The sequence below is a fragment of the Typha latifolia genome, chromosome 11, assembly GCF_019914945.1.
Source record: "Typha latifolia isolate L0001 chromosome 11, TyphaL0001v2, whole genome shotgun sequence".
Taxonomy (NCBI): Eukaryota; Viridiplantae; Streptophyta; class Magnoliopsida; order Poales; family Typhaceae; genus Typha; species Typha latifolia.
The window spans coordinates 6,603,329-6,631,197 of NC_133096.1; the positions used below are offsets into that span (position 1 = coordinate 6,603,329).

The 27,869-nt window shown below is 36.8% G+C and overlaps 1 protein-coding gene across 1 annotated transcript; it reads left to right on the forward strand.

Moving 5' to 3' along the window:
• Nucleotides 1-1,742: 1,742 nt before the first annotated feature.
• LOC140798151 (uncharacterized) lies at nt 1,743-27,854 on the forward strand. The gene is made up of 14 exons (XM_073151911.1): nt 1,743-2,283; nt 2,460-2,595; nt 3,782-4,001; nt 4,079-4,179; nt 4,834-4,955; nt 5,026-5,117; nt 9,341-9,446; nt 14,452-14,606; nt 15,815-15,942; nt 18,908-19,038; nt 24,646-24,743; nt 24,833-25,089; nt 25,223-25,646; nt 27,310-27,854. Exons 1-14 carry the CDS (start codon nt 1,861-1,863, stop codon nt 27,398-27,400), a joined length of 2,484 nt encoding a protein of 827 aa, XP_073008012.1. The 5' UTR covers nt 1,743-1,860; the 3' UTR covers nt 27,401-27,854.
• Nucleotides 27,855-27,869: the final 15 nt, after the last annotated feature.

The window sequence follows — 27,869 nt, forward strand, 5'->3', positions numbered from 1 at the left end:
TAATCATTATTATATTAAGTCGAGTCTATTGAAAATGAGTCAATTTTAGCTCAGGCTCAACTGGACTTGACTTGAAATTCAAATCGAGTCTAAAAACAAAGCTTAGACTCTCAAATCAATCCGAGCAGAGGGAGAGCTTCTGACAAGTTGAGTTCAAGCCGCTTGTTTATAATGGCCGGTATCCACCCAAAGGAGAAGCTCCTACTCGCCTCTAATGGCTAAACACATGGCATTCCTCGGGATTCGTGGCCTGGGGCGGAGTCGCGTCTTCCTGGCCGCGGCTAACGTCGCCGTGGCGGCGCTGGGCGCGGGTCTCGAGGTGGGCGTGCTCGGCACTTGCAGGGCGAGGGAGAGGGCGCCGGTGGCCGCCGCGGCGGCTGCGGGAGCGGCGAGGATCTTGGCCACGGTCGGGATGGGTGTGGAGCAGGAGATGACGGCGATCGCCATCGTCGGCGTTTCGGAGGAGGGCGACGGTGGACCCACCCAAGATTTCGCGAGGAGGGAGACGAGGGTAATAACGTAGTTTTAGTTTCTTAGTTTGGTTTTGATATAATTACATTGGGCCTTTCGCGGATACACATAATTACTTAATTCTCAATTTGTCTACACTACAAATATTGCCCCTCAACTATGTAAAACATCTCACTTCCTCTATTAGGGTTTTTGACCAAACTCGCCCTATCTTAACGTTGATAACATTATTATTTTACTTTTAGATAGAAACGCCAATAAGTTTAGCGTCTATAAGTTAGTGAAATAAATTGCTAATATTATCGGTAATTTATATATGTAAAACTTTAAATTTATTAGTTGTTTATTTAAAAATTTTCAGATGAAATGTTGACAGGTTTAATTAAGTTTGTCTTAGGTTTTTTTTTTTTTTTTTGCCACATATACAATGCTGATTAGATCAGCATCTTATGTGCAATAAGAATACGTCGAATTTGTTAGTATTATTTATCTTAAATAAAATATTAAATTATTTAGTATTTTATTGTAAAATAAACTACTTTTGATATTAAGTTTGAGATAAAAAATAGAACCGATAAAATGACATCTCAGAGAGATTCTACATAGTTAAAAATATCAAAAATATCATAATAAATTAATGAAAAAAACTATTTTCTTTATTTTTTATGATTCTATTAATGAATTTAAAAGAGAATCAAACACAATTCACAAGGTATGCAAAATCCAAAAAATTCTAAGCAAAATCTAATCTTCCCCCTCAATAAACAGACATAATATATTTAAATTATTACTTTTAATATCTAAGAAAAAAAAAATCTAATTTGTCCAATTGAGGAATGGCATATGATATTTAAAATATTAAAACAACAGTTGTTTGTGTTACTTGTATTTTTGTATTGATATTATAGTTTGTGCTAGTTTCTTTTAATGATTAAAACATTAGATGAAGGGTATAATCGTTCATAATGATGAATAAATTATTTTCTTTTCTGTTCTCTTCTTAAACTAAGCATAATAAACTTACTTTCCTGTTCTATTTTTAGACCAAATAGAGTAAATACTTTCCTATTCTTTTCTCTCAATTACATCCAAATAGAATAAGAAAAAATTATTTTCTCTCTCCATTCAAACAGAGAGTTAGATAGAATGAAGACGATACAGTTCATTAGTGAAGCTATATTTGTTGTCGAATCCTTTGACACAGTTCATTAATGAAGCTTGACCCAATTCAAGCCCACAGAAACTTCAAATTAAGCCAATTTAACTCGATCTCCCGTTTCACCAATCTCCAAAAAAAACCCACCTTTTTTTTGTTTTTGTTTTTTTGTTTCCTCCGTCGTCACTCCTCTCCATCCCCAAAAAGTATGGCGGAGCCGGAGTCCCATCAAGATGCCTAAAGGGGTCTCCATCTTCGCCCGAATTCCTCATCTTGTCCCCCACCTCGCCCGCCGCCGCCTCCCCCTCTTCTCCTCTCCTCCGTCGCGATCTCGGCCGAGGTCACCCACGGCCGATCTCGCGGCGGAGACTATGAGTTTAGCCTCAAGGCTTCGGATGGTGAGGTGGGTGTCTCTCCTTGTGGGGTGCCTTAACCTGGGTATAATTATTTTGGGAGGATGCTTGCTGGCATTCGTGGTCTCTAGCTGTCCGGGTGGGGAGAGGCTCCCTTTCGCGGTGGCTTCGATGGTCGCCGGCGTCAAGATCATGTCCATGATTGGAGCCGGAATGGCCCAGCATGCGACGGCGGAGATGATCGTTAGGAGTCCGATAGAGAGCTCCATCGCCGTTGATGCGGTGGTTCGCCATGAGAGACGGGTAGTGTTGATTTGCCTTCTGGGACAAGAAAGATCCAATCTTGTTGAGATTTCTGAATTGGTTTATTTTCTGTGTCCGAACAGTTGGTTGATTTAATTCCTTTCATTTTGATAGCACTGTCACTCAATTTCTTTGTTGGTATGTTTTCAATTTTCGTACTCTCCATTGATGAACAGGTGAGATATAAAAGATGGCTATGGTGGACTAGATTTGGTATGGTGGTCACCGTACTGCAATTTTTTGGAGCACTTTATCTGTTATACGTTATATTGACTGATCTTACATATAAGAAGGGATCAGCATGTTTTCCAGGTATCTACTGATTCATCTTTATCATCTTTCAATGTTGTTTATGGTTAGGTCTGTACATGTTCTTAAAAAAATCTTCATATATATATATATATATATATATATATATGTATGTATGTATGTATGTATACATCAAAAGAGATTCACTTTTACCATCTTATTTTCATGACTGATACAGACATTTTGCAGTTTATTACATGCACAAATTGTTGCATACCATGAATCAAGACAAATTAATGACAACTTGATAAAATTGATGTTGCCAAAAATTGGAAGTTGGAAGAGAGCATGGAGAACTGCATGTCAAGCTAGGAAGCAAGATAAATAATCCTGAAATATCCCGTATATGGAAAAATCAACTCCATGTAACCACTTCTTTATCTGGAAAAGAAGCCCTTACTATAATATTATTTTGAAGAACCATTAGTGGATATGAACCCCTAGCTTGTGAGAGAAGTCCTTGGCACGTGAAAAGAGACAGCCTTTGTGAAAGCAAGTATATATGCGCAATGATTATTCTAACATCTAAGTATTCTCTAATGTTATTGAATGAACATGGATATGCCAAAATCTAACAGGTGGGAAGGAGTTGTAAGGAATAGATTGCATGGGATGAAGGCTTAAAGGAAGGGCAAATTAATAGGCTATGGTCTTGGTGATTGTGGTTCATTGATACGATGAGGGACAAGAACTGATGTAGAGAGAGGGTTTGTTAAGGTGATTTAGATTCCCTGCATGTGGAAGATACTAGACAAAGTCAGTTGCTGCTATATAGTCCATAACTCTTACCCGCAAATGGCACTTCATGATTCTTAGTTATAGATTGCATCTATGCTGATTACTGGACTACATCTTACTATGGTTTGAAAAGAAGTGAAATATTTACGACCGTCTATCAATCTGCTTGAAATCCTCTTAATGGACAATACTTCTAGGATGCTTCTCAATTATAAGTTTGTGTTCTAGATGGCCATATATTGTTGGGAAAAGGCTTCGGCAATGATGGAAATGAACACATTGTCGAATTGCAAAATCTTTTCATATGCATCAGGACAGTGACTGCCTGGTTTCTAATTTTGTTTTTGCACCTGTATGTCTAAAATCCAAAGTGTTTATAGATTTTTTGTTAAAACAACTCCTATTTTTTGTGCCTTTCTTCTATTAATTGGTGCCTTTTCTTGTAATGTAGGGCAGGAAACAGCTAATCGGGCCTGGAAACAAATTTTAGTTATTATTTTTCTTGTTCTGGTGTGGCTTGTGGTTATTATACAAAGCTTTACGGGTTCAGATATATTGAGGTGGAGGTCGTTTTATGCAACTCATGATTCTGCATGGAAAGCTCATTACAGGGAGGTATTTGATCATGGGATTCGAGAGGCTTTATGCTGTCTAGGACGTGTGAAGTATCTGTAGGGCTCTCTTCATTATTAAGAAATGAAGCTTTATTCTTAGTTAATCTCTCTGACTTACTAATTTTGCAATCCAGGACTGTCTTAGAAGAAGATGAAGTCTATTCTGTGGCAAGGCTCCTTGGTGATCTGGTTGCATATCGTGCATCTGGAACCGGGCATTTGGAACTACTCGCAGGTTAATTTCCCTCGTGTAGGATAAACCTTCAGCTTTAAGCAGCTTGATACTTCACATTGTCTCTATCTCATGGTCAAAACACTAAACATGCACAAAACATCTCTATGATTTTCTGCTTTTTGTGTTGATGAAATAATGTTGTATGAAAGAATCATGATGTAGATATAAACTATGGGGATATCTTGTTCTCACAATTTACCCTGTGTTTTGCAAATGATTGTCAAATTATATTTCAACTCTTCTATATTTTTATTCCTACTTATACCTAATTTTTTTAAAGCAGAATTTCTCTAGGAAAGATGAAACGTCATATTAAGACACAGTGATCACGTCAAGCTGAGAACTGCTTAAATGACCATCGGACTACTCAAGTCAAATCCATATTAAAGTAGGATTTGATTTAGGAAGAAAAACTAATTAATTCTGTTTAGCTAGTTCTTGTAGTCTCGAAGCTGAAGGTTGTTACTCTTGCCACATTTTAATTTGATCTTTCTGTACCACATAATTTGCTCCTTTAAGTAAGTTATTGTGGAGAAACAATCTTTTTGTAAGCCTGTAAACAATTATGTAACTGATTTTAGTTGCGACCTTAACGTTCTGATATTATGTTTTCAATTTTGCTGCTCAAAGATTTCAATTGTTTTCTTTGTTCAGGACTTGCTCTACTACAAAGGAATGGACAATTGCCTACCTTGCAAAGTAAGCTTGTAGAAGCACCCAAAGAACTTATAGAAGAAGCTGCAATCTTCCATCCGTTTGCTGAAGCTGCTTACACGGTTGGATACCAGAAATGCTCAGTTGTCTTATGTTTGCCTCATACGTTCTAATTTGTCAGTCTTGATGCAGGGACCACTGCTTGATTTTGGAAGGAATCCCATTTTGTTTCCTTGTGCATGGTTGTACAGGCAAGGAATTTTATGTCCGTGGACTCGTAACAGGTTCATATTACACTTACCCCATTTACCATTTATTTCTCTACATGTTTATGTATTGGACCCCAATTACTGCTAGCTTGTCTTAGTAAGCAATAAGCAATGCATATATATGGACCAAATCCGTTATACAGATCATATAACAAGGGATCAGTGGGACAAACTGTAATTGTGTATTTATTTTTATTACATCCTAATATTGGTTAGATTCTTGGATGAATCTGGCAACTGCATTTTAAGTTATACCCCGGTGGGAAGAAATAAAGGTTTGGTTGATGTCAATGCTTTAGTCTGTTATATTTGCCTTTGACCATTTCTATTTAGGCTGAGATACATGTGGACTACTTTCCCCTTCTTAGATCACCCATTGGTTTTCCTTTGTTAGGTTCAGATTATTGAATTTGATATGATCATACCGAAGGTTAAAGTGGATATGCATGTATTTCATGTGTTGAGCAGCTGAGTAGCACTCTCTATCTTGCGCTGGTGCAAGACATCTATATTTCTATGCCAAGAAGAATTTGTAAACCCATGCCCTTCACAGTTAGCTTCTGTCAAACATTGCTTATTGCCATTGGAAAGGAGAGAAATTAATTTTTCTCCCTAGTCTACTATTTTTCCTTTCTAGCCATAATATTTTGACTTAGATATACTAGTGCATGCCTCTTAGATAATAGAACTGAATTGGAATTTGGAACAGCCATAGTACTTCCTTGTTTGGTATAGCTCTTGTAACTCTATATTCAAACAAGTACGAAAAAGTAAAAAGGGCTATCTTGAATACCATTTCCAAACATCACAGCTTTGAACTTTGACCTAAGGAAACAAGTGTTCTTGATATGCATTAAATTGAGAAAGGACTAGGCCCGATCAAGTCAAGCTTGAACCCACCTAATCGAATTTTCTTCCTCTATCCTCCTTTGGTTCCTTTAGCCACTTTTCCCTTCTTATTGCTTTTCTCTTGATGCTAACTAGGTCCATTCGGATCGCACTATAAGGACATTGGGCTCGATTGATCAAGTTTATTTATTTTTTAATTGATTTATATTTATTTTTTATGTAAGCCTTTAAGGCAAATTTAGTTAAGTCATGTAAGCCACTAAAGCAAATTCAATTAAGTCACATAAGCTACTAAGACAAGTTTAATTAAGTCATATAAGTCTTTAACATAAGTTCTAATTTGGGTCGTATAAGTATTTAGGGCTAAGTTCGAGTAGGACTCATTATACCCGGCCTATATATATAAATGGGTTGTACTCCTTTGTTTAGAGATCCAAGCATCTAAGTATTGAAAATTATTTTAGTCTTGAGTTTATCTTAAGAGTAAGAGTAAGATAATCTAGGAGTAGAAATAAGTTAATAATAGTCGTTTATTTTTTTAGGAGTAAATCTAAGTTAGAAATCCTAATTCTACCTCCAACCATGGCCACCATTACCTCCACGAGCTACCATACCTTACGGCTATCCACCACCACCTTTGGCCGTTCGCCACCCTCCGATGACCGCCACAACGTTGAATATTTACGTTCTGCCCTATTCTGACCTTGCTTCACTATTTTAATCATATCTTTTCATCTAGACATCCGATTGACGTGAAATCAGAGCCATTAGAACTCTATCTTGTGAAGCTACCATTTCATAATTTTTTTTAATGTCCGGATCGGTCTAGATCTGGTTCGTAACATTGGTATAAGAGCTGACTCTCTGACCTTCATCCACTTTTTTGAAGATATCTTCTAATCTAGCTATCCTATCTGCGAAAAATTAGATTCATTATAAAAACATTTTTCAGGGTTACAACATATTAAAGTTTCATATCGATCCAACGACCAAATCTACCAAAAACTCTCTTAAAAGTTTTGTACAAATTTCCATCCAGAAATTGATTTGAATTGGGTCAAGCCGGTTCGTATCATCTCTTCACCCTCCTCTTTATCACTCTAAGGGTAATGATTCTTGATCGAACCTCATAACTTGACAAGAATCTGAATGCTTTAAACGAGTTTGGGTTTAGTGTAATCAGGTTTGGGTTATACATGAGTTGACCTGCCTAATCCATTTATGACGTGACCCAATTCATTTATGGCATATTGACATGATAACTCATTTATGACACAATAATTTGATTATGATCCAAATAACTCATTTATGACATTACAAGCTGTTTATAACACGAATAAACTTGTTTATAACTCAAATAAATCTATTCATAATCCAAATAAGTTATATAAATTTGAATAATTTATGTTACCTTATAACTCGTTTATGACCCGTGTAACCCATTTAATAAAATATATCGTGTTTAGAAATTTTGACCTGTTTAATAAGCTGTTATGTTCATATTTGCATTATCATGACTTGACTTGAACCTGACTAACCTGTCCTGATTGCCACTCTTATATCATCAAACTTTACCGCATCTCCCTTTAACTCTCTCTCTTTGCCCTTTGCATAATGGCTGTACTACATGGCATCGGCTGTGCCATACACCATGTCTTATTTTGACAAGCTGCTGGCACAGCCAACTGCCCATGACACTTTAATCCTTGACACAAAGTATACCACTTATTATTACTATCATTTAGGTTATATTGTATCAACTTGTCTAATTTGACCTTCACTGCTTCCTTCCATGTTGTAAATCTACAAACACTAAGCACATTATTTTAATCCATAAGTACAGAATTGTTATATGGATGAATGTTACTTTATATCTTTTCTAACTAGCAATTTACATGAGAAGCCAATTATATTTTTTTAAGGGCTCGTTTAGCAATGGGATAAGGAAAAATTGAGATTGAAATAAAATGAGGACTTATCTCAGGATATCCTGAGATAAAGCAAGTTTTTATCCCAATTTTATTTTTGGTGTTTGGTTAGAAAATTAAGATAAGTGTTGGATAACAATTATGGGATAAGATGATGTTTGGTTAACTGATCATATTGACTTAATTGTCCTTTTCCTATTTTAATATAAGTAGATTTTTATTTATTTTTCTATAGAAAGATAAGAAATAGGTTTAAAATTACATAGAATTTGTAATCTTATTATAAAACAATTATATTATCATTTTATGATTATTTTTAGAATTATTAGCTAAAAATTATTTTAACTTAATTCAACATAATTTACATAATATAAATACCATCACAAATTAATATCCCATATCAAAACATGTTCACTACAGATATATCTAAATATATATTTGCAGTCACATTACAATTCTTTAATATATATTATAGTCATTACAAATGTACATTCTAGTAATTGGGCTTTTGGAGATAGTTAGTTTGATAATTTGGCCTTTTGGGATAGAATGGTAGAATATGCCATTTTTTTTATCCAAGCTAAAAGCTGGGATAAAGATATCTGAATAAACCCCTTTAATTTCCTTTTTTCTATCCCCAGCTCTTTATCCCTTGTTTGACAAGATTTTTTTAGGATAAAGGGGGTTTATTTGAGATAAACCCTCTTATCCCACATTCTCCAAATAGAGTCTAGGATATTCCTCTTTCTAGTGGTAACTTGATGTCTAGAATAAACCCCCTTAATTTCCTTTTTTCTATCCCTACCTCTCTATCCCTTGTTTGACAAGATTTTTTTAGGATAAAAGGGGTTTATCTCAGGTAGACCCTCTTATCCCACTTCTCCAAATAAAGCCTAGGATATTGCTCTTTCTAGTGGTTACTTGATGTCAAATGCCCCTATCTTGACTTAGCCCATCCATTTCAGGATTTTTTTTCTTATCCTGAAATATTCCAGAACAATAGCTAAACATTATGATAACCATATTTTAGAATATAAATACTATTCATCAAAATTACATCTTATACCACACACTAACCAAATTATTAATTTACTCTCGATATATATATCCCATCAACCTATTTTATATCAAATCAAAAAACATTTATGGTAATTTAATAAAAAATAAAACATATATATTTTTTCATATTTTCTTTCATTTTGAATCATATTAAAGATAATTATTATACTCTTATTATATAATACAAGTAAACATATGAATAGTTATTTCTAGAATAATTACTTCATTTTGGGAATAACAAAGAGAAATACCTATTCAAGAATTAATTTTATTCCTAAAACAAATGAGACATTAGAGCTTGTTTATACATAATGTATATGTGTGTATGTATGCCTGTATTATAAATTATGGTAGCCTATCATCTTCTCGTTACATGCAATAACTATTTCTTTTCTCGTTTAGACGTCCCACACTCGAAGGTGATAATTGGTGGCGAGGACATGCGGCAGCCTTTCTTAAGTATGCTGGTTTGCAACCTGAAGCTCTTTTACGTGGCCGTGTCTGTCAAGTAAGATCATGATTTCATAGTTGATAGCATCTTGCAGTACTAGTTTAGTTGGTAATGATGCCTACTTGATATTTTAGAATAATAGCTGAACTGTTGCACCCCATTAAGGAATTATCATCTATGACCAATAGCAAATTTCTGAGGATTGTGAATTCTTCCATGAGGAATCTTTTTAGGAAAACATGAGCCGTTGGCATGCTTGGTGACCAGTACAAACTCTCTGTCGGTTTAATGCAGCTCGTTCTATTTTTGAATGGCATGAGACTGTACTGCTTGATATCGACTTGTGTAGACTCGAACTTAACGTTTTGGGCAACACAAATTGTGCAACAGGTTCCTATATCAGTGCCTACTTCTCATTCCAACCTTATGGCAGCATGAAACATCTCCAGCGTAATGGGTTGTGCTGCCTGATACTTAAATCTATGGTGCTGATAAAGGGATCATGGGAGATGGAGTCGGGTATGTGGAAAAAGAGAAGGCAGGAGGGGGGTGGTTGAGGTGGAGGGCATGAGCATGGAGAGCTTAGATTGCAACCGAGAGGTGGATAAAAGAAGAGAAGAGCATGAGAAGAAGAGAGTTAGAAGAAGAGAAGAAAGGGGATAAGACTATTTTAGGATTTTTTCTACCCATTGATCAAATCCAACCTCTTTCGATTGCCATTTCATTATAAAAAAGGACAAAGCCATACTTTTGTATTTTTATTAATGACTTCTAGAGGTTCCGCAGTTCTAGTAGTTCATGGGGTGCATCTGTCCAACTTTTTATTGAGGGATTGATGGAAGCAAAAATGTGTCATATTTCAAGGGGTTAAAATGTAATTTACTCTATAATACCTGTTCGTTAAATCAATTGATATCTCATGACAAACTCGTGCAACTTTAGGTTGGCATTCGACTATCTTCCATGTAGTTGATCTGATCAGGGTTACCAAATGAATTCACTAAGTTATGGGTCGTTTCATCTCTTCCTTTGATTGCAGTCAAATTAAAATGGAAGGAAAGTCCTTGCAGTGATGGCCTCTCTTCCTAACGTTGACGAAGGACACGACCAATCATATATTATGCTATCTGAGTTGAACATATCTCCGTTGCTTGTCATGTATTAGCAGGGGTGACAATCAGGTCGTGTCAAGCCGGTTAGGGTCGGCTCAACTTTAGCTTAACATGAACATGCCCCGATTAATAAATGGGTTGCATTTGGTAGACACGAACACGACTCGATTATTAACGACATGACCCGTCTAACTTGTTTAATACACGGGTCGTGTTAAACACTTTAAGATAACACGACCCGTATAACCCGTTTAATAAACGAGTCGTATTAACACGACACAATAACACGACCCGTCTAACCCATTTAATAAATTGGTCATATTAACACGACACAAATAACACAATAATATTAGCCCTATATAAAATTAATATTTATTGATTTATCGTATATAAATAGTGTATTATATAAATAAAATAACCTATTTCTAACTCAAAAATTATACAACATAAATTAGAAACGTTTCGACCTTTCAAACCCTAGCCATCTTCCTCCACCAACAGCCATCCTACCTTACGGCTGTCCACCACCATCCTTGGCCGTCCACCACCCTCTGACGACCATCGCAATATCGGATATTTACTATTTTGCCATATTTTTATCTTACTCTACTAATTTATTAATATCTTTTCATCCAGATGTCGGATTCTCGTAAAACTAGATCCATTGAAACCCTAACTTTCGAGGCTACCTCTATATAAATTTTCACAATTTTCTTACCTCTAGATCGGTCCAGATTTGAACTATAACAAAATGCATATAACAAAGTTTAAAATTTTGAATAAAGTTCCAACTCTTAAACCCAAATCCATAGAACAAATTGTATAGAATAAAGTTTAGAACAATTAGAACAAATACATACAACAAATTTTCGTTCCAACTTTCAAATCTAACAATCCCATGATAATTAGAATAAAGTTTAAAACTACAATTCATTTCAAATTACAAATAGCTTAAAATAAGTAAACAACAACATTAAGCCCTTTATTTTATTGTCTAAAGCTCATGACCCTATCAAAAAGAATACAAGGGAATATAAATAATTAAGATAGAAGATAGAGAAAAATAAAGTTTAGATTATCATATGTTAAATTAAATTAAACTGAAATCAAGTGAGATGGACTTGACTAAACAGATCTAACAAAAAATTTTAAAAATAATGCACGGAAATAAGTAATTAAATAATAATCAGTAATTAAACACTTCAAACCAATTAAAAAGATCAAACACATTTCACTTATCCTATGTAGGGTGCTATGTTCAATAAATTCCATGGACTCATTGAAGGGACCTGAAGAAGAGGGTTCGTGTAACAACCTATCTTTAAAAAGAAAATTATTAGTAATTTTTGCATGGGCACGATGTGGCCGGCCTCGTGCCCATGCAATGGGGCAGCGTGGGGGAGGTGCCACGCACCCCCTCGCGTTGCCGCTGCCAACCGGCTGCGGCGGGCCCTAGCGCTGATTGGTCGCGTGCGCCGCACGTGACGGGCCCCGCCCAACTGATGGATTATGTGATCATGGATATGTTAGCATGTTTTATTTGATGATGTTATGATTATATGTGCACATGAGAGTATCTGTGCGTGACGTGCCCCGCCCGACTGGTCGCGTGCGCCGCGCGTGCCGTGTGGGCGCGTGGGCGTGCACGTGCACGTGTCGGGCGGGGGTGTTATAGTTCTTCGGCACTCGACAGGCAGATGTGGCCCAACTTTTCCACTAGCTTTCTAGCTATTAACTGGCAAAGAGAAAATAAAATGATTACATTAAAAGCAAAGACATGGAGGTAGACATCACCCATCCGAGCATGACCAAATGCATACAGATATGCAAGTGGAAATGAATTTTATAAAGTTGATACTTCCCCTCTATAGTTTGTATATGACAGAGGTTGGAAATTAGTTCAGCATACACATTTATGAGCAAGGGTAAAAAGGCTTATGGATAAGATGCCACTATAGGATTAGTGAGATATTTGACAGAAAAATATGAGGGAAACAATATTCATCAATTCTTAAAATAGAGAATGCAAAGTTACAGCAGATTCTAGTACAACCGATTCTAACATATTGCAAGAAATATGCTAACATATTACAAAGTTACAGCAGATTTCTAGTATACTTATAGTAAAAATATGCTAACAAGCATATCTAAGTATCTAACCAGCATATCTAACAATGTAGTAAAACATTGGAATACATAATGCTACTAGCAAATTGGAACATATCAATGCAGTAAAACATTACAGTAAATCAGTAATTAAGCAAATCTAACAAACCAATTAAATAGATTTAAAACGTTGCAGTAAAAATAATTAGTGAAAAATGTAGTCAGCATTACAAAGAATATCTCAATGCCATCCCAAAGGCAAGCAAGAATTTCTTCATACTTGATGTACCATCCCATTTAAAAATCTCAATTTTGTCAATAGAGTTTGATCTACAATCTAGAACTTGAACTCATAAAACTGCCAAAACTAATGAAGCATCTAATAAGGCTAGTGCACTAGCCTTTTCTTGATGGACACGAACCCTTTTGGGTGGAGTGGAAGAAGAGGAGGATGTAGGACTGGGAGGAGGCGGTGACTGTGTGGAGGAGTGAGAAGATCCGACAGTGTGAGGAGATCCGACGGGCAACCGACATAAGGAGTGAGGAGATCCGAGGGTTTCTTTTGATAGGTGAGGGCGATGACTGTGTAAGGAGATCCGATAACGTGAGGAGATTTGATGGGCGACGACGATGTGAGGAGATCCGAGGATTTCTTTTGATGGGTGAGGGCGACGACGTCGTCGTCCGGCGATGTTACTCGGTGGCGTGAGGAGATCCAATGACGTGATGGGTGAGGGCAACGACGATGCAACGAGAGTGCGAATGTGTGATAGACTAATAGTGTGAGTGGCTTAGAGAGTTGGGGTCTTGGCCTTGGGGACATAGGTCTTAGGATTAGAAATTAGAAATATACATATATATGTTTGTAGGTTGGTGGGTTGACTCGACTCATATACTTAAATGGGTTAAACGGGTTAAGCGGGTCAGTGGTATAAATTCGAACACGACCCGATTAATAATCGGGTTAAGCGAGTTGACCCATTTATGACCTGAATCTGATTAGATTAAACCCAAACTCGATTAACAACTGGGTTATTGTATCGGGTTAATTTTTGCTACCCCTATGTATCAGTTCACATAAGTCACCACAGAATGTACTCAAAGGGATCTAGAGTTCAGATTTTCTCATCCTTAGTCCTAACCTTTCCATGGTGGATACCCTTCTTACATTCACTAAATACCAAAATATTATCTTTATTCACATCTTATGAGTTATAACTTCAGCAATAATGAGTTATGCTCTCTAATCTTTGAAGTCATGATTTCTATATGTTTATATCTCATTACTTATTTTAGATTGAGAGCATACATGGATATAGAAAAGCAAGTCATATAATGAAAAATATTATCCAAACATATATAAAGAATAGTATACTTGGCAAATATAATTATATTTAAGCAACAAGAATTGTCTGCAATTCTACGTAATCATCTGGTAAATCTCTCTCTCTCTCCCCATATTTAGTGTTTGATGTTGATTGTTTTTCTTCTGTTACCTAAATTTATAAGTTGTTACTGAGAAGAGTTACTATCTGAACTTGTCCTAAAATAGGATAATGTGTGTCTGCAATGCTAATATGTACCCATTTTGGCATTTGCCATCAAGTGAGTATCATGAATCCTCTTTTCTGCAATTGTGTTAACATGTTCAACAGTTCAAGGCACATTACGAGTACAAAAATGATAAGACAGCCACTCAAAGAGTTTTCTTCATGCTAACTGTTAGAAACTGCGTCTTAGTTCGAATTATTGAACTTGAACCAGAACATGCACTGAAAGATAGATGCAACAGTGATGGAGTCTTTAAGTCCTAATGTTGCTTCTTTTCTTTCTAAATCTTGCAGGCAAAGCGTGAGGTTGCTTACTTTGTTGTGGTCCTCCATGATCAAAGATCTGTCATTATTTCTGTACGTGGAACAGAGACTCCTGAAGATCTTATAACTGACGGATTGTGTAGAGAGTGTGCCCTTACTGAGGAAGATCTGAATGGACTGATTAGGTCTCGCTCTGTGTGTGTGTGTGTGTGTGTGTGTGTGTGCGTGCCTGCATGTGTGTGTCTTCTTTATTCTCAACATTCACTCATACTATCCTCGAAATTATCTTATTGAGATAGATAATGGATCATATGCTGTCTTAATTATCATGATATTCTGTTGTTTAACTTCCAGTTTGTAATATCTTGACATACTATGCTTTATTATTATTTTTCCCTGAGGCTTTGCAATTAACTCATCATATGACAACTATGGTGGTGGTATGCTATAATAATGTGGTACACTGGTACTAAACTAGATAATCCAAATACAATTATTTCTTCTTCCATTAAATTTGTTAGGGTATGGAACAGTTATTTATCTTGGGGTGCACAGCTGCAGAGTTCTATATCATGGGTTAGAAGAGGAAAGGCAATTGAAGATGACTGTAGTTTTTTGGGGTACACTGGAGAAGAAAGAATAACAGAGGCATTTTGATCAGATTCCTGGGACTTTTCTGCCTTTTTATGGAAACTGATTATATGTTATTCATTTTTGACTCAAGTGTAGGAGTGAGACCCTCCACTTTGGCGTCAGGACTAAGATACCACGGTGTAACTCAGACACTAAATACGAGTTTATACCATGGTGTAACCCAAACGCCAAAGATTAGTTTACTTTAATTTGGTTTCCGCCAAAGCCATTGCCATGTTATGAGGACATGTCAAGTTTAGGAAGTATATAAAGCTGCTAAGCTCTATAAGTTAGATATTTTAGATATTGAAAAGTTAGATACAATTTAGATGTATTATAAAGTTAAATATAATACAGATATCTATTAGGTAGACTAATGGGTATAAAACTGAACTGCTTTATTTAGTAATTAACTAGTGTTTCAATAATTTATTACCTCATCTATCAGTAGTTTTATCCTCTTTTTTTATTCCATTTAGGTGGTTCTGTTTTTCGAAATCTACCTTTTGTGTCATCATTTTAATTAACTTTATCCCATTTATGATAAGTTTGTTATGTTCATATGGGTTTCTGCATCACATTAATCAATACTCTAATTCATTGTCTAAAAATAAAAATTTCACTTTAATATGATGATCTCATTGCCTATCATTGGATTAACTTGTCAACTGTTATAGCATTCCTCAAGACTGTCTCACCATTCTCTATTTTATTCATAAGTATATATATTAAGATTACGCCTTTTTGTTTTTGTTTTTAGAAGTGAACATTTATCAGCAAGTACGAGGCACAGAGTTATTTCCACTTTCCCTCATTATGGACACGGAGGGATTGTTGAGTCTGCTCGCGAGCTTTTTCTGCAAATTGATGGCCAGCTAGGAGACAAAGGTTAGCAATTCCATATATGAGATTGTCACCTATGTTTAGTTTATATTTGATAGTAAGGTCTTCTTTGAAGTTGAATCTTTTTGTTTAGACTTCTTTCAAGTAATTTCTAAAGACAACTTTTAGTTTTAGGGAGGATGAAACATGCTTATTGACTTTCTTCTCGTGACATTATTTATTGTACCACATCGAGAAATCTGTAGAACTTTGTTTGTTGTGTAAATTTATTCTGTTGAGCAGGTTCCAATATTTCTCCTATATTCCATGTTAAGTTTGTAGTATTTGATGATTCTATTGATCTTACAATTCATCTTTCTAAACATAGGATGCATTTGCTCAGCAAATCTGGCAATTTGAGGAATAAATCTTAGTTTTTGTCTATTAGCATTAGCTTATGATATCCTTTCCACAATTTACCTATATATTGCATCTTAAGAACACATCTTGGTCCATAAATATATCTTTGTGGTTGATTGCTCATTTAATTGACCTCATTAATTTTGGTGCATCGATCCCCAACTTAGCATAAAATTATTTCGAGTTCATTCCTCTTTGTCACCTTATTGTCCTTGAACTTCTACCAATAATTGTCGTACTAACTAGACTTACTCCCCTACAAAATTGAAGCTGTGGTGTTCAAAGTAGTTTCCTTCTAATTAATTAGCAATTTTAGTTAAACACCAAAACAACTTCGCTTTAATTGCGCCATTCTAATTATATGTCATTGTCTTTTATCTACATTAATGTTTTCCCGTCTCTAGATTGGGAAAGATGATGTTTAAACGAGATAAGTAAGAACTGATATGTTGAGGAATTAATGATGTATTGAATGAATGGTGCTTGTAAAGAAGTTAGCATTCGGATAATAGAAACATTAGGAAATCATTCAATATTTGATTTTGGAGGTGGCTCACACTCTGTGAGAGGAGGAGAAAGTTAGTTTCATTGTGGTAAAGGAGGTGGTGTGTCGTTCATAGTGAGAGGAGAAAGAAGGTGGTGGTGAAGGCACTAGGAAGAGATGCAAATTTACTACATCTTTTATGCAAATGATTTGGCTAAGTAAGATATTTAAGTGCCACCTAGAAAATTCCATATTGGGCGACCTTCTTTGTGCCGAATTGTCAGCCGGTATTTGGCATGAGAACCTCTTTAGGTTACAGAGAAAAGGGAGAAGAGGAGTGTTATGGACCAGATCTGGAACGATCCGTCCATAGGATGATTATGAAAATTTAGGTGGAGGTAGCCTCGTGAGTTGAGTTAGAGTTCTAATGGCTTTGGTTTCACCCAAATCGGAGGTCGGGATGAAAAGATAAAAATAAAATAATGGAGATAGGTCAAGGAGGGCAGAACGGTAATTTTCGACGTTGTGGCGGTCGTCGGAGGGTGGTGGACGACCAAGAGTGGTGGATGGATGTGCAGTAGGGTGGCTACCAGAGGTAAGAGGTGGTTAGGGTTTGGATGCTTGTAAGGATCTACGGTTATGATCTACTTCTATAAAGATAAAGACAATATAACGGCTACGATAAAAAAATAAGGACGAAAATAATAACTGGCTAAACTTAGATTTCTCTCAATGATTGAATCCTTAGATTATTTGATGAATAACAAAGAAGCCTTGCCCTCTATATATAGAGGTGGGGTACAATGAGTCATACTCGGACTTAGCCTTAAAGGCTAACCCGACTCGAATTAGGACTTGCTTTAAATGCTTACATGACTTAATTGGGATTGCCTTAAAGGCTTACTTGACTTAATTAGACTTGCCTTAAGGACTGTCTTGACTTATTTGGACTTGTCTTAACTAGACTTGCCTTAAGGGCCGTCATGACTTATTTCGACTTACCTAAATGGCTCACATAACTAAATTAGACTTGCCTAAAAGGCTTATATTAAAAAATAATTAAAAATAAATAGATTCAACTCGACTCGACTTAACCCATGTGGTCGGATCGTAACAAGGAGATGAAGGGAGGGGTGGAGAGAGGAAAAGGAGAGGGAGAAGAGACCAATAACAAGTCAGTATTGGGTGTGCAATAGAAAGGATTCTAGGGTAAAGATGAGATGAGGGGAATTGGTTTTGTTGTTTGTTCTGCTTTGGTCTTGAGCTAACCTTACTCAAGAAACTCTGATAATTAGGACTTCATCCCTGAATTGACTTGACTGGAACTCAAAATTCTATTTAGTTAACAGGGTTTCAAGGAAATCCTATTAACTCAAGTTAACAGAGTTTCAGGGATATGTTGGGTTTTTTTAGACTAGAAGCCAACCCAATAGCAAACATTCATCTTCCTCTCTTCTTCCTTCCCACAACACAGTACACCTGGTCTCTCTCTCTCTCTCTCTCTCTCTCTCTCTCTCTCTCTCTCTCTCTCTCTCATACACACACACACAGCCGCTCCATCCGCCTCCACTTCGTTACTCATGCTTTATTCTTCATTCTATTCAGCAAAATGACAGCATATGGTGACAAAATCTATGCCTTTCGAGACATCTCTTGCTCTTGGGTCACAATATGAGGTGTGCTGGTGGCTCATAAATCCTTTTGTAGAATAGTCACTAGCCCATCAAGTGTGATATGTCTTTGGCATGAGCTTCTTTCATCGACAATTTATCCATTCCTTATTCTGTCAAACTCTTTGAAATTCTTCAATGTCATACTAAATAGCTCTCAGCCTTTTACGTCAGTAAATTATGCCTCGATGACAAGCAGTTTTCTAAATTCTTCAATATCATATATAGTATCAACCTTCTCTGGACAAATAGGGTGGCTAGAGAGCAACTCAAAGTTGAACAGGTTTAAAAGATTAGACTCGATGACAAGCAGTCAGCCTGATATCAAACTTTTAGAAAACTCTTCTACCAACTATCTTTATAGATATAATGATATGCAATACATTCAACTTATGTTGGCATCATATCCCTAAAACTCTTCATCATTTTTTCTGTAACATGATAAATGTACTTGCAGAAAACTCAGCATCTGGAACATCTGGATTCCTCTCTTCTTTGTTGGGAGTGGGCGGTCAGTGTCGTGGATATAGACTTCGTATTGTAGGACATTCTTTAGGAGCTGCTGTTGGTACACTCCTAGGACTAAGGGTAAGCAGTAATTTATTATATTATTCTGCAGATCTGCATCATCATTTGATTATTTTGTGTTGCTTCAATATCTTCTTGGCATCATAGAGTTGTTAGATAAACTTTAGTGTTGATAAAATTTATAACTTGATTGCATTTTCTTGCCAATTATTGAAAATATCAATGTTTTGAAAGACGGCCGTGGGTGGTGGGCGGTCACCCCACCACCTAACGCCTAGGTGGAAGGTGGGCAACAAGGTGGTCTAGCATTTTTAATATAAAAAAAAAAATAAATATATATAATACAAATATATAATTACTGAATTAATTGCTGAATTAAGTAATTAATAATCTCAATTTCTGAGTTAAGAACTAAGTCACTAACAGATTAATTGATTAAGACAGAATTGAAAATAAAAAAAAGTTAAAAACCCTTCGGTGTGAGAGGCAGAGAGTGAGACTGTGAGAGAGGAGTGAGAGAGGGAGAGTGAGATTGTAAGAGAGTGACTAAATGAGAGAGAGAAGGATGGTGGCCCATACCTCTGTCACCGATCATGGAAGGGAGAGCCGAAGAGGATGTTGCCGTAAGCCATCGCTGTCCGCTTCATTGTTGTTGCCGCATGTTGTCGCACTGCCTTAGCTGCCTCGTCGCTCGCTGCCGCCAGCCATGGAAGGGAGAGTTGGAGAGGACAAGATTAGGGATTTAGGGATTAGAGAGGAGAGCGGTGAGAGAGAGAGAGAGAGAGAGAGAGAGAGAGAGAGAGAGAGAGAGAGAGAGAGAGAGAGAGAGAGAGAGAGAACCGCTAGCTTGCCTTATTGGGCCGTGCGGCCCACCTAGCACCTTTTGGCGCTCAAGCAGCCCGCCAAGGCGGTAGACTGCCTTCCACGAGTAGGGTTATCAAGCTCGACGAGCGGCTCAAGCTTAGCTCGAGCTCGGCTCGGCTTGGTCAGAGCTGAGTCGAGCTTGAGCTGCTAAAATCAGCTCAAAATTAATATTCAACCGAGCCTGAGTTGAAGCCGGCTTGCTCAGGTTTGGCTCAATAGGCTCGGTACAAAAGGGGTGAGATAAATCCCAGTCCTCAAATCCCTGTCTCCTCCAGTCCTCCGCCACGGTGCGTTGGTGCCACCTCGTCCTCCTTCGCTAAGCAGCTGCCGCGGTGTCGCCTCCTCTTCCTTCTTCTTCTTCTTCTTCTTCTTCTATAACCCTGGTGCCGCCTCCTTCTTCAGCAGCGGTAAGCTGTCGCAGTGCCCCGCCTCCTCCTCCTCCTCCTCCTTCCTCCTTCGGCAGCGGCAAGCAGCCGCAGTTCCCCTCCTCATTCTCCTCCTCCTCCTCCTCCTTCGGCTCGGCTTGGGCTCGATCTGGCTTGGTCCAGCTCGATCCGGCTCAGCTTGAATGAGGCTTGATGATAGGCTCATTTCAGGCTCGAGCTCGGCTCGGTCTGGCTCGGCTTGGGCTCAGCTTGAGTTGAGCTGAGCCGAGCCTGAGCCCAATTCTAAGGCTCGAAATTAATTTCGAGTCGAGCCTGAGCCGGAGCCAGCTCGCTCAGGCTCGACTCTTTTACACCCCTATCCATGGCGCAATGGCGGGCAGCTAGTGCATCGCCCTGCCATGGTGGTTGCCCTTTCCGCTTTTCAATATATTGGAAAATATTGCTATTTTTTTTCCTGATCATATAGATAGCAAGCCAATTCTGAGCTTGTCCGGATAATAGTGCGAAGCATGGTTAATATGCCTTATTCCATCCATGCTGATCCCATAGCTACTCTTTTTTGTATATGTGATGCATACCCTTAACCATATAATATACCTTGGCATAGAAGTCTCATGTTTTAGTCCATCTTGTTACTAATCTTGATTGGTGTAAACAACCATTTAGAATTTAGAACTACCTACTGTGTTCTGGCACTTGAGCTCTACAACCTGCTGTCATGCACTAGGGTCATTAGGCAAGTGGGTAAACATTGCTTCCCATAAAAGTTGCTAAATGACCAAACTACCCTATCATTCTTAGAATCAGATGATATTATTATGGGGGTAATTAGGTTTTATTACATCGTTATTAAGAACTAACTAATAATTGCAACTTGATGTGAACCACATGGGTTTTAAGTCCCAAGTTTGAAATACATGTGAGTAAGTTGAAAATTGAAATGGATCTAGACAACAAAGGTTTTTCTCTCTGAAACTTACCTATTAGTATTGGATGTGAAAAGTCGTGGATCCAAGGTGCTATGATCTGATAGTAATCAAAATTTCGAGAGGCATGGGAAAAGAAAAAACAAGTAGGTCCGAAAGATATTGAAAAACATGCAAACTCAAGACAACAAATTTTTAACATGGAAAAACCTCTCTCACTGAAGAGAAAAATCTATGGAGCCGTCTAAACTGGATCATTCTATTCCATAAAAATTATAGATACAAGATTCACTTACAATTGCTCCTACTGTAATGAGTATTGATAGTCTCTCATGATTAATTACACGTGAAACTAGATTGCCTCCGCATAAAGTTCGCAATCGAGTTACAAATTGCTTCTTCGAACTTGATAGTAGTCGATATAGATCCTCTGAAGGGCTTCAAAACATATGTGGAAGTAGACAAGCACTTGGACAAAATTTTGCTCCTTACACTTGACAGAAAGTAAGCTCCCTGAGGATCCTTGATTTCTTAGACAAGTTGGATCAGTTAGATTGATTTGATACCTTTGTGAATATATTTTGATCCTTCATATAAAGGTGAGAAATATTTCTAGTTCGTACTAGGTGAACCTTCTAAGGAAAAATCCTACTCGAATTTGAAAAAGTCACTTTCCTTTTTAATTCTATGCACTAGATTTGAATCCTGTAAGTTGGGTTTGAACATGACTAATATTCCTTAAGGTCTGTTTGGTTTGAGTCCAAATTTTGAACATGACTAGTTGACCTAATTTTTTAGTCATAATTTAGGTACGTTGAGCTTGGCTAAGAAAATGTGGTATTTGGTTGTGAACTATGCTAAATTGTAATTATTACTTTGATGTGATGTAAAAAAGTAAAAATTGTGTGGGTTTTGGAGGAAAATAGATGATATATAAATTAATAGACCAAAATGCTTTTGACTTTGATGATAAAATTTAAAAAATATTATTTTTTTATCGATAAAAATCTTTTAAATAAGCTCGCAAACTGATTTGCAAGCATGCATGCTAAGCCCACATGTGGGATTACAATTTTTTTTCTAAAATAACGTAAAGTTAATGTTCTTTTTAAAAATAATAACGCAAGATTACTGCTTTTTAATTTTCTTTTGCTTTTGGTTATAAGCCCATGTGTAAGTCTATATTATTTTTTTAATTTTTTTTAATATTTTTTAAGTTCTTCACAATGTAAACTTTATTAAAAAAGAGTTGAGTTATTGTAGGCTTAAAAGCTCACAAGCTCGCAATCACTTTATAATTATTTCTAGACTTAGTAAGTTTTAAATTGTTTTGGAGGGAAACATATTTATTTTGGAGAAAAATTAGAGATAGATGAGAGAAGATTTGAAATAGAGTGTAATTATTACTTTGATATGAAATGAAAAAGTAAAAAATATTTGTTTTTTTAAGGAAAATAGAGTATGTGTCATGCAAATAGTAGCAAAATATTAGCATTAAATTTATAAAATATAAATGCAAGTCAACTTTTTTAAACCCTTATTAAACCTATCGGTAAATTATATTAAATAATAAAATTTTTAACTTTTTAACCAATGTGTACAAAAGAGGAGCCTTTTATAATAAAAAAAATGTGCATTTTTGGAAGAGGGGAAAGAGTGAGGTCAGAAGGGAGAGAGTAAAGAAAACATTGACAATGCATGAAATTAATAGATTTAAGTTATGTCAAGGATAAAATTAGAATAAATTTGAATTGATATTAGAAATTTTATTTTATTTTTATTTATTGGGGAGTAAACTTGGTTAGTGATAAAAAAAGATTAAAAAAATGTTTAGTTATTGAATTTGGCTAGGGTCCCTGATTAAGTTCTGAGGCCCCCCTGAACTCAAAACAAACAAAGGCTTAAGTATTCCATGCACAAAATCCTAGGGTTTGAATTGTTTATGGGGTTCAAACATGACTTATATTCCTTTAAGTATTTCATGCACAAAATTGTGTTAGGACTTGAATCCGCCAGGTCTCTAAAGCAAACATCAATTTAACAAATGCTTTTCAAATTAAACCCCAAATCAATTTAACACACATTAATTTCAGCAAGAACAGTTCATAATACTTTCATAAATTTTCGCTAACTATCAAGCAAATATACATCGAAATAATTCTGCAGAATACTTAAGGTAGATCCAAAGTTGATGAGATCAAAGCAATGCCATGTCAGAATTTGCAATAAACTCCGAAACCAAATTTGAAAAATCTGAAATCATTTGGCAAAGTTTTCAAAAAACTCCAAATGTCAAGTAACAACTCATGATTTTCAATTAGCTCCAAATAACTCAATTCAAGTAAGTCGAGTTCAACAATTTTCAATAAAATCCAACTTGACCAGGATAGCCAAAATTTACAAGAAGGTCCAAAATCTCCTAAACATATCAAACCTACCAATCATGACATACTCAAGCATTATTTTACATTAAGACATAGTATAACATAAGGTTCTAAAACTTAGTATCAGGATCAGGATCAGCCATCTAGAAAAATGATATGTATCGGTCATTTGTATTGAATCAAATTATTTTTTAATTACGTAATTTAGAAAAAATGACAAGAAACTAACAAAATAAAGATTACTCACATATGCAGTCTAAAAACTTAAAAAATAATACCCTCTCTGTCTCAATTTTTTTGATTTTTTTCTTCTCTATTCCTTCTCCTTCCATCTCTCTCTCTTCCTCACTCTTTCTCAAACTTTTTACTACCGAAAATAATATTTCTACTTTTTTTTTTCTCCATTTCTTCTCTCTCCCTTCACTTCCCTCTCTCTCCTTCCCTCTCCCACTTATTGTTGCATCCCTCTCCCTTTTCCACTTCCGAGAGAAGAAAGAAAAACTAAAAAAACTAATTTGAGATCGTCGGAGAGTGGGAGGGACCCGGGTCGGACCCGACTCGGATCTAACCCTCCCTGCTAGTTTCGGGTCTCCAATTGAAACCAACCAATGGGTTGGTTTTGACTAGGATCGGGATTGGGCTGATCTCGATCCCACTCAGGATTGGCCGAAACTGGAAATCATGGTACATCATGTCATAATAATAAGATAAGCATGTCAAGATACATATCCAAACCAAGTTATGATATTTAATGAAGCCATGCTATGTCTATGCCTATGTCTATGTCTATGTCAAGTTATCATGAGATAGATCAATATTAAGCATATATGACTTTCATGAGATCATTGAACAAAGGATATACCCAAAGTCAATATTGTAAGTCATATATCTCAGTAAATCATATATCAAAAGTGAACATGTCAAGTAATATAATCGATGGACAGATCATATTAGCCATGAAACATAAGTCATAGTCAAAGAAGATCAGATAGAATGTTTAGTACCATTGATATCAAAACATCATCAAACTTTGTAACATTATATATATTTTCCATTTGTGACAGAAGATTGAGAATTCTCTTGCTATGTCAATTCGTCTTTGTGCAGCTTTATGGACGATACCCAAACTTACACGTATATGCTTATGGCCCCCTTCCTTGCCTGGACTTGGTAATAGCTGAAGCTTGTTCGGACTTTGTTACTACGTAAGCAGAAGTAGACCTTCTCATTCTCTATGACCTCTTCATGTAATTTTGTTATAACTTATACAGTTCCAACATTCTGTTCTTTTCAGCATTGTTTACAATGATGAATTTTCTGCTCGCCTTTCAGTCAATTCAATCCTCAGGCTTCGATCTGCTGCAATTGCTTCTCTTTCTGATGATTCTTTAGCAGATTCAGCAATGATACAAAAACTTGCCAGGAGAATTCTGCATGTAAATAAGTATCATGAGATTGGAGACAGCTGTAACGTTTCTGTTCCAACTTTCAAACCCATCACTCTAATGGAGGAGGACAACAATCATATACATAATCAGCACATGATCAGAGGTAGGATTTTTCTGTTCTTTTATGCAGCCTCCTGTTGGATAAGCATTGCTGCGTCACTGGCCTTGTTCCAGGTTAGGTTTTGATCAGGCATTGGAATTCTTGGTTATTTTGATAGTCCATATCTTTGCCGCAGAAAATGACAGACTTAATCATAACCTGTGTGGGGAGGCACCTTTATTCGATAATTCAGACTCTGAATCTCTGAAAGATGGTTGCTATGAATACAAGGAGCCCAATATCCTTGGCAACGATCTCTATAAATATGGCAACTATCAGGGCGCACGTTTTGAACTGTTGGATAAAATTATTCCACATGAGGGTCAAAATTCTCGATCTGCAGATGCATCTTGCAGAGAAATACCAGTAGAACCGCCCGAGATGTTTCTTCCAGGTCTGATCATTCATATAGTACAACAACCGAGAAATAACTTGCCTCTGTGGAAGTGCTGGTGCATTCAGAAAGAAAATCCTTTATATAAAGCCTTCCTTGCAAAGAGAGAAAGCTTTGGAGATATCTTTGTAGCACCCTACATGTTCACCGATCATCTACCCTGGAGGTATGCCATTCATCATTTGATTTGTTAAGTGCATGTAATGATTTCGATGTCCTTAAGCCACTGTTATGTTTCTGTCTGATACTGTTGCAAATTATTATGCGGAGCCTGCATATCTTGTGAATTATGATAGCATAACCTAATATTTTCTAGAACAAGCAGTACAAGTACAACTTTGTGTATATAGCATGTTCTACTAGTGTGCCTTTTATTAATGTGGTTCAGCAGTATCTGGTGTATAACATATGATTGAGTGCTCAATCGTACAATAGATGCAACATAACTTTCAGTGTAAGAGCAAGTTTTATCAAGGGTTCAGAAACACAGATTATGTTAAAAAGAAGGGCACTAGATGCGAGGCATGCATGTGCAAATTTTTCCTTGATATGAAATTGTATAGATAGGCATCAACATGCTACTGTTAATCTTTTCCATCAACAATCTGTCCTACTATATCATCCCATGGACAGCACATGCATGGAGCTGCATACATTATATGAAACAAATCCAGCCTTTTTTTTCTCTCCTGTTTGTTGTAGAAATAAATAAAACCAAATATTTAACTATTTGTTTTCCTATGTACGCCATATCTTGAGGCTAGGGTTGATTATAGGGCCGAGCTAGAGCTAGGTTTGATAGTACAGCCTGGATTGAGCTGAGCGAGACAACCCCATAAGCTTACATTTGGGGCTTGCATCGGCTTGAGCCCTGCAACTTTTGGATGACCAAGAGGTGGAGGATGAGGAGGGCCAAGGAAGAGAAAGGAAGACTCAGACAGCTGTAGTGGTGTCCTAATGCTGAGCTCAAAGTATAGGGAGTGTAGAGGGAGAAGAGAGGAGGGAGGATAGAGGAAAGGGATGGGAAGTAGGACGGAGGAGGGGAAGGAGAAGGGAAAGGAATGAGGGGATGAGAAGGGAGGAGGCTAAGAAGAGAAAGGGTGAATGGCAAGAGGAAAGGTAGTGATGACTGGGGATTGATCTGTGGGCAATGGGTGAGGGCGAGATGTTTTTGGGTAGCTATTAACCTTTGGATTTGAGAAGGTCGAGGATAATGTTACAATTGGGAATTAGGGGTTATTGGAGGAGAGGAGATGAGGAAGAGCACTATAGCCACTATGTCATGAGCTGAGCAGAGTTGGTTCAGCCTGTCATCATCCCATACTGTAGGCTCGGGCTCCCTTGCTGGGCTGCGAGTTCACAGCTGTAGGCTGGTATAGCCACACAGGGTTTAGCCCTAGCCAGATCACATTGGGCTTGGGTGAGGCAAGGTCAAACCTGGGCCTGCGAGTATTTTACCCATGCTTCACACTTGAAAGTTTTTGCTATCCATCAAGTTAGATATCATATCATGGCTGAAAAATTTCTGGTAAAGGCTTGAAGATGCGCACAAGTATACCTCAAAACCAGATTTTTAGACATGGGCATCTTCTTTTTACATTAATCATTCCCTTTCGCTTTATAACTTAATGATCTCCTTCCACGTATTGAATCGTATCTTGGTCTTATATTGTACCATTTATACTTACTATTTGTAAAATTAGTTGTATTTGAAAAACTCATCAGCTTGTTCCAAATAAGTGAACAACAAGTGCATCTTAACGTCTTGCTGATTATAGGATCTTGAAATTAAATGCATTTCTACTCATGCTTATTCTACCAAATTTCAGGTGTCACTATGCAATGCAAAAAATTTTAGAAGCCCAAAACTCTGAAGACCAGCATAGTTCTGATTCATCCATTAGGGAGCATTTGGTATGATCTGTACATATTTTGTAAATCTTACATCAAGGAAACTTTTAACGCAGTTTCCAATATTACATTCTTTTATGCAACCAAAAGATTCAAGAGAAGCCTTTCTTCAGAAGCTAATTAATTTGTTGCTGGCACACAAGATCATTCTGTTTGTTCCAACCACAAAGATATCTGTGAAGAAAGCCTGCTGTTATGCTTGGTGAATTCATGGTTGGGTTATGGTAGGTCATTTCTAATGCATAAATCATCAACACTGAAAAGTCACTAGGAAGCACTCTGTCTTGCTTCCATTGTCATGCTAAAGTAAATGCTGTAAAGTGCTTTACAGTTGTCTGTGTTCATTACTGTTGTTCCATGACTCTTTATTGTTGTACTGGTTTGAAGCCTTAGATGGAATAGCATGTAATAGAAGAAAACTATAGGCTATATGTTGTGAATAATTGAAGAAGATTATTTCTCATTTGATACTGTCTGT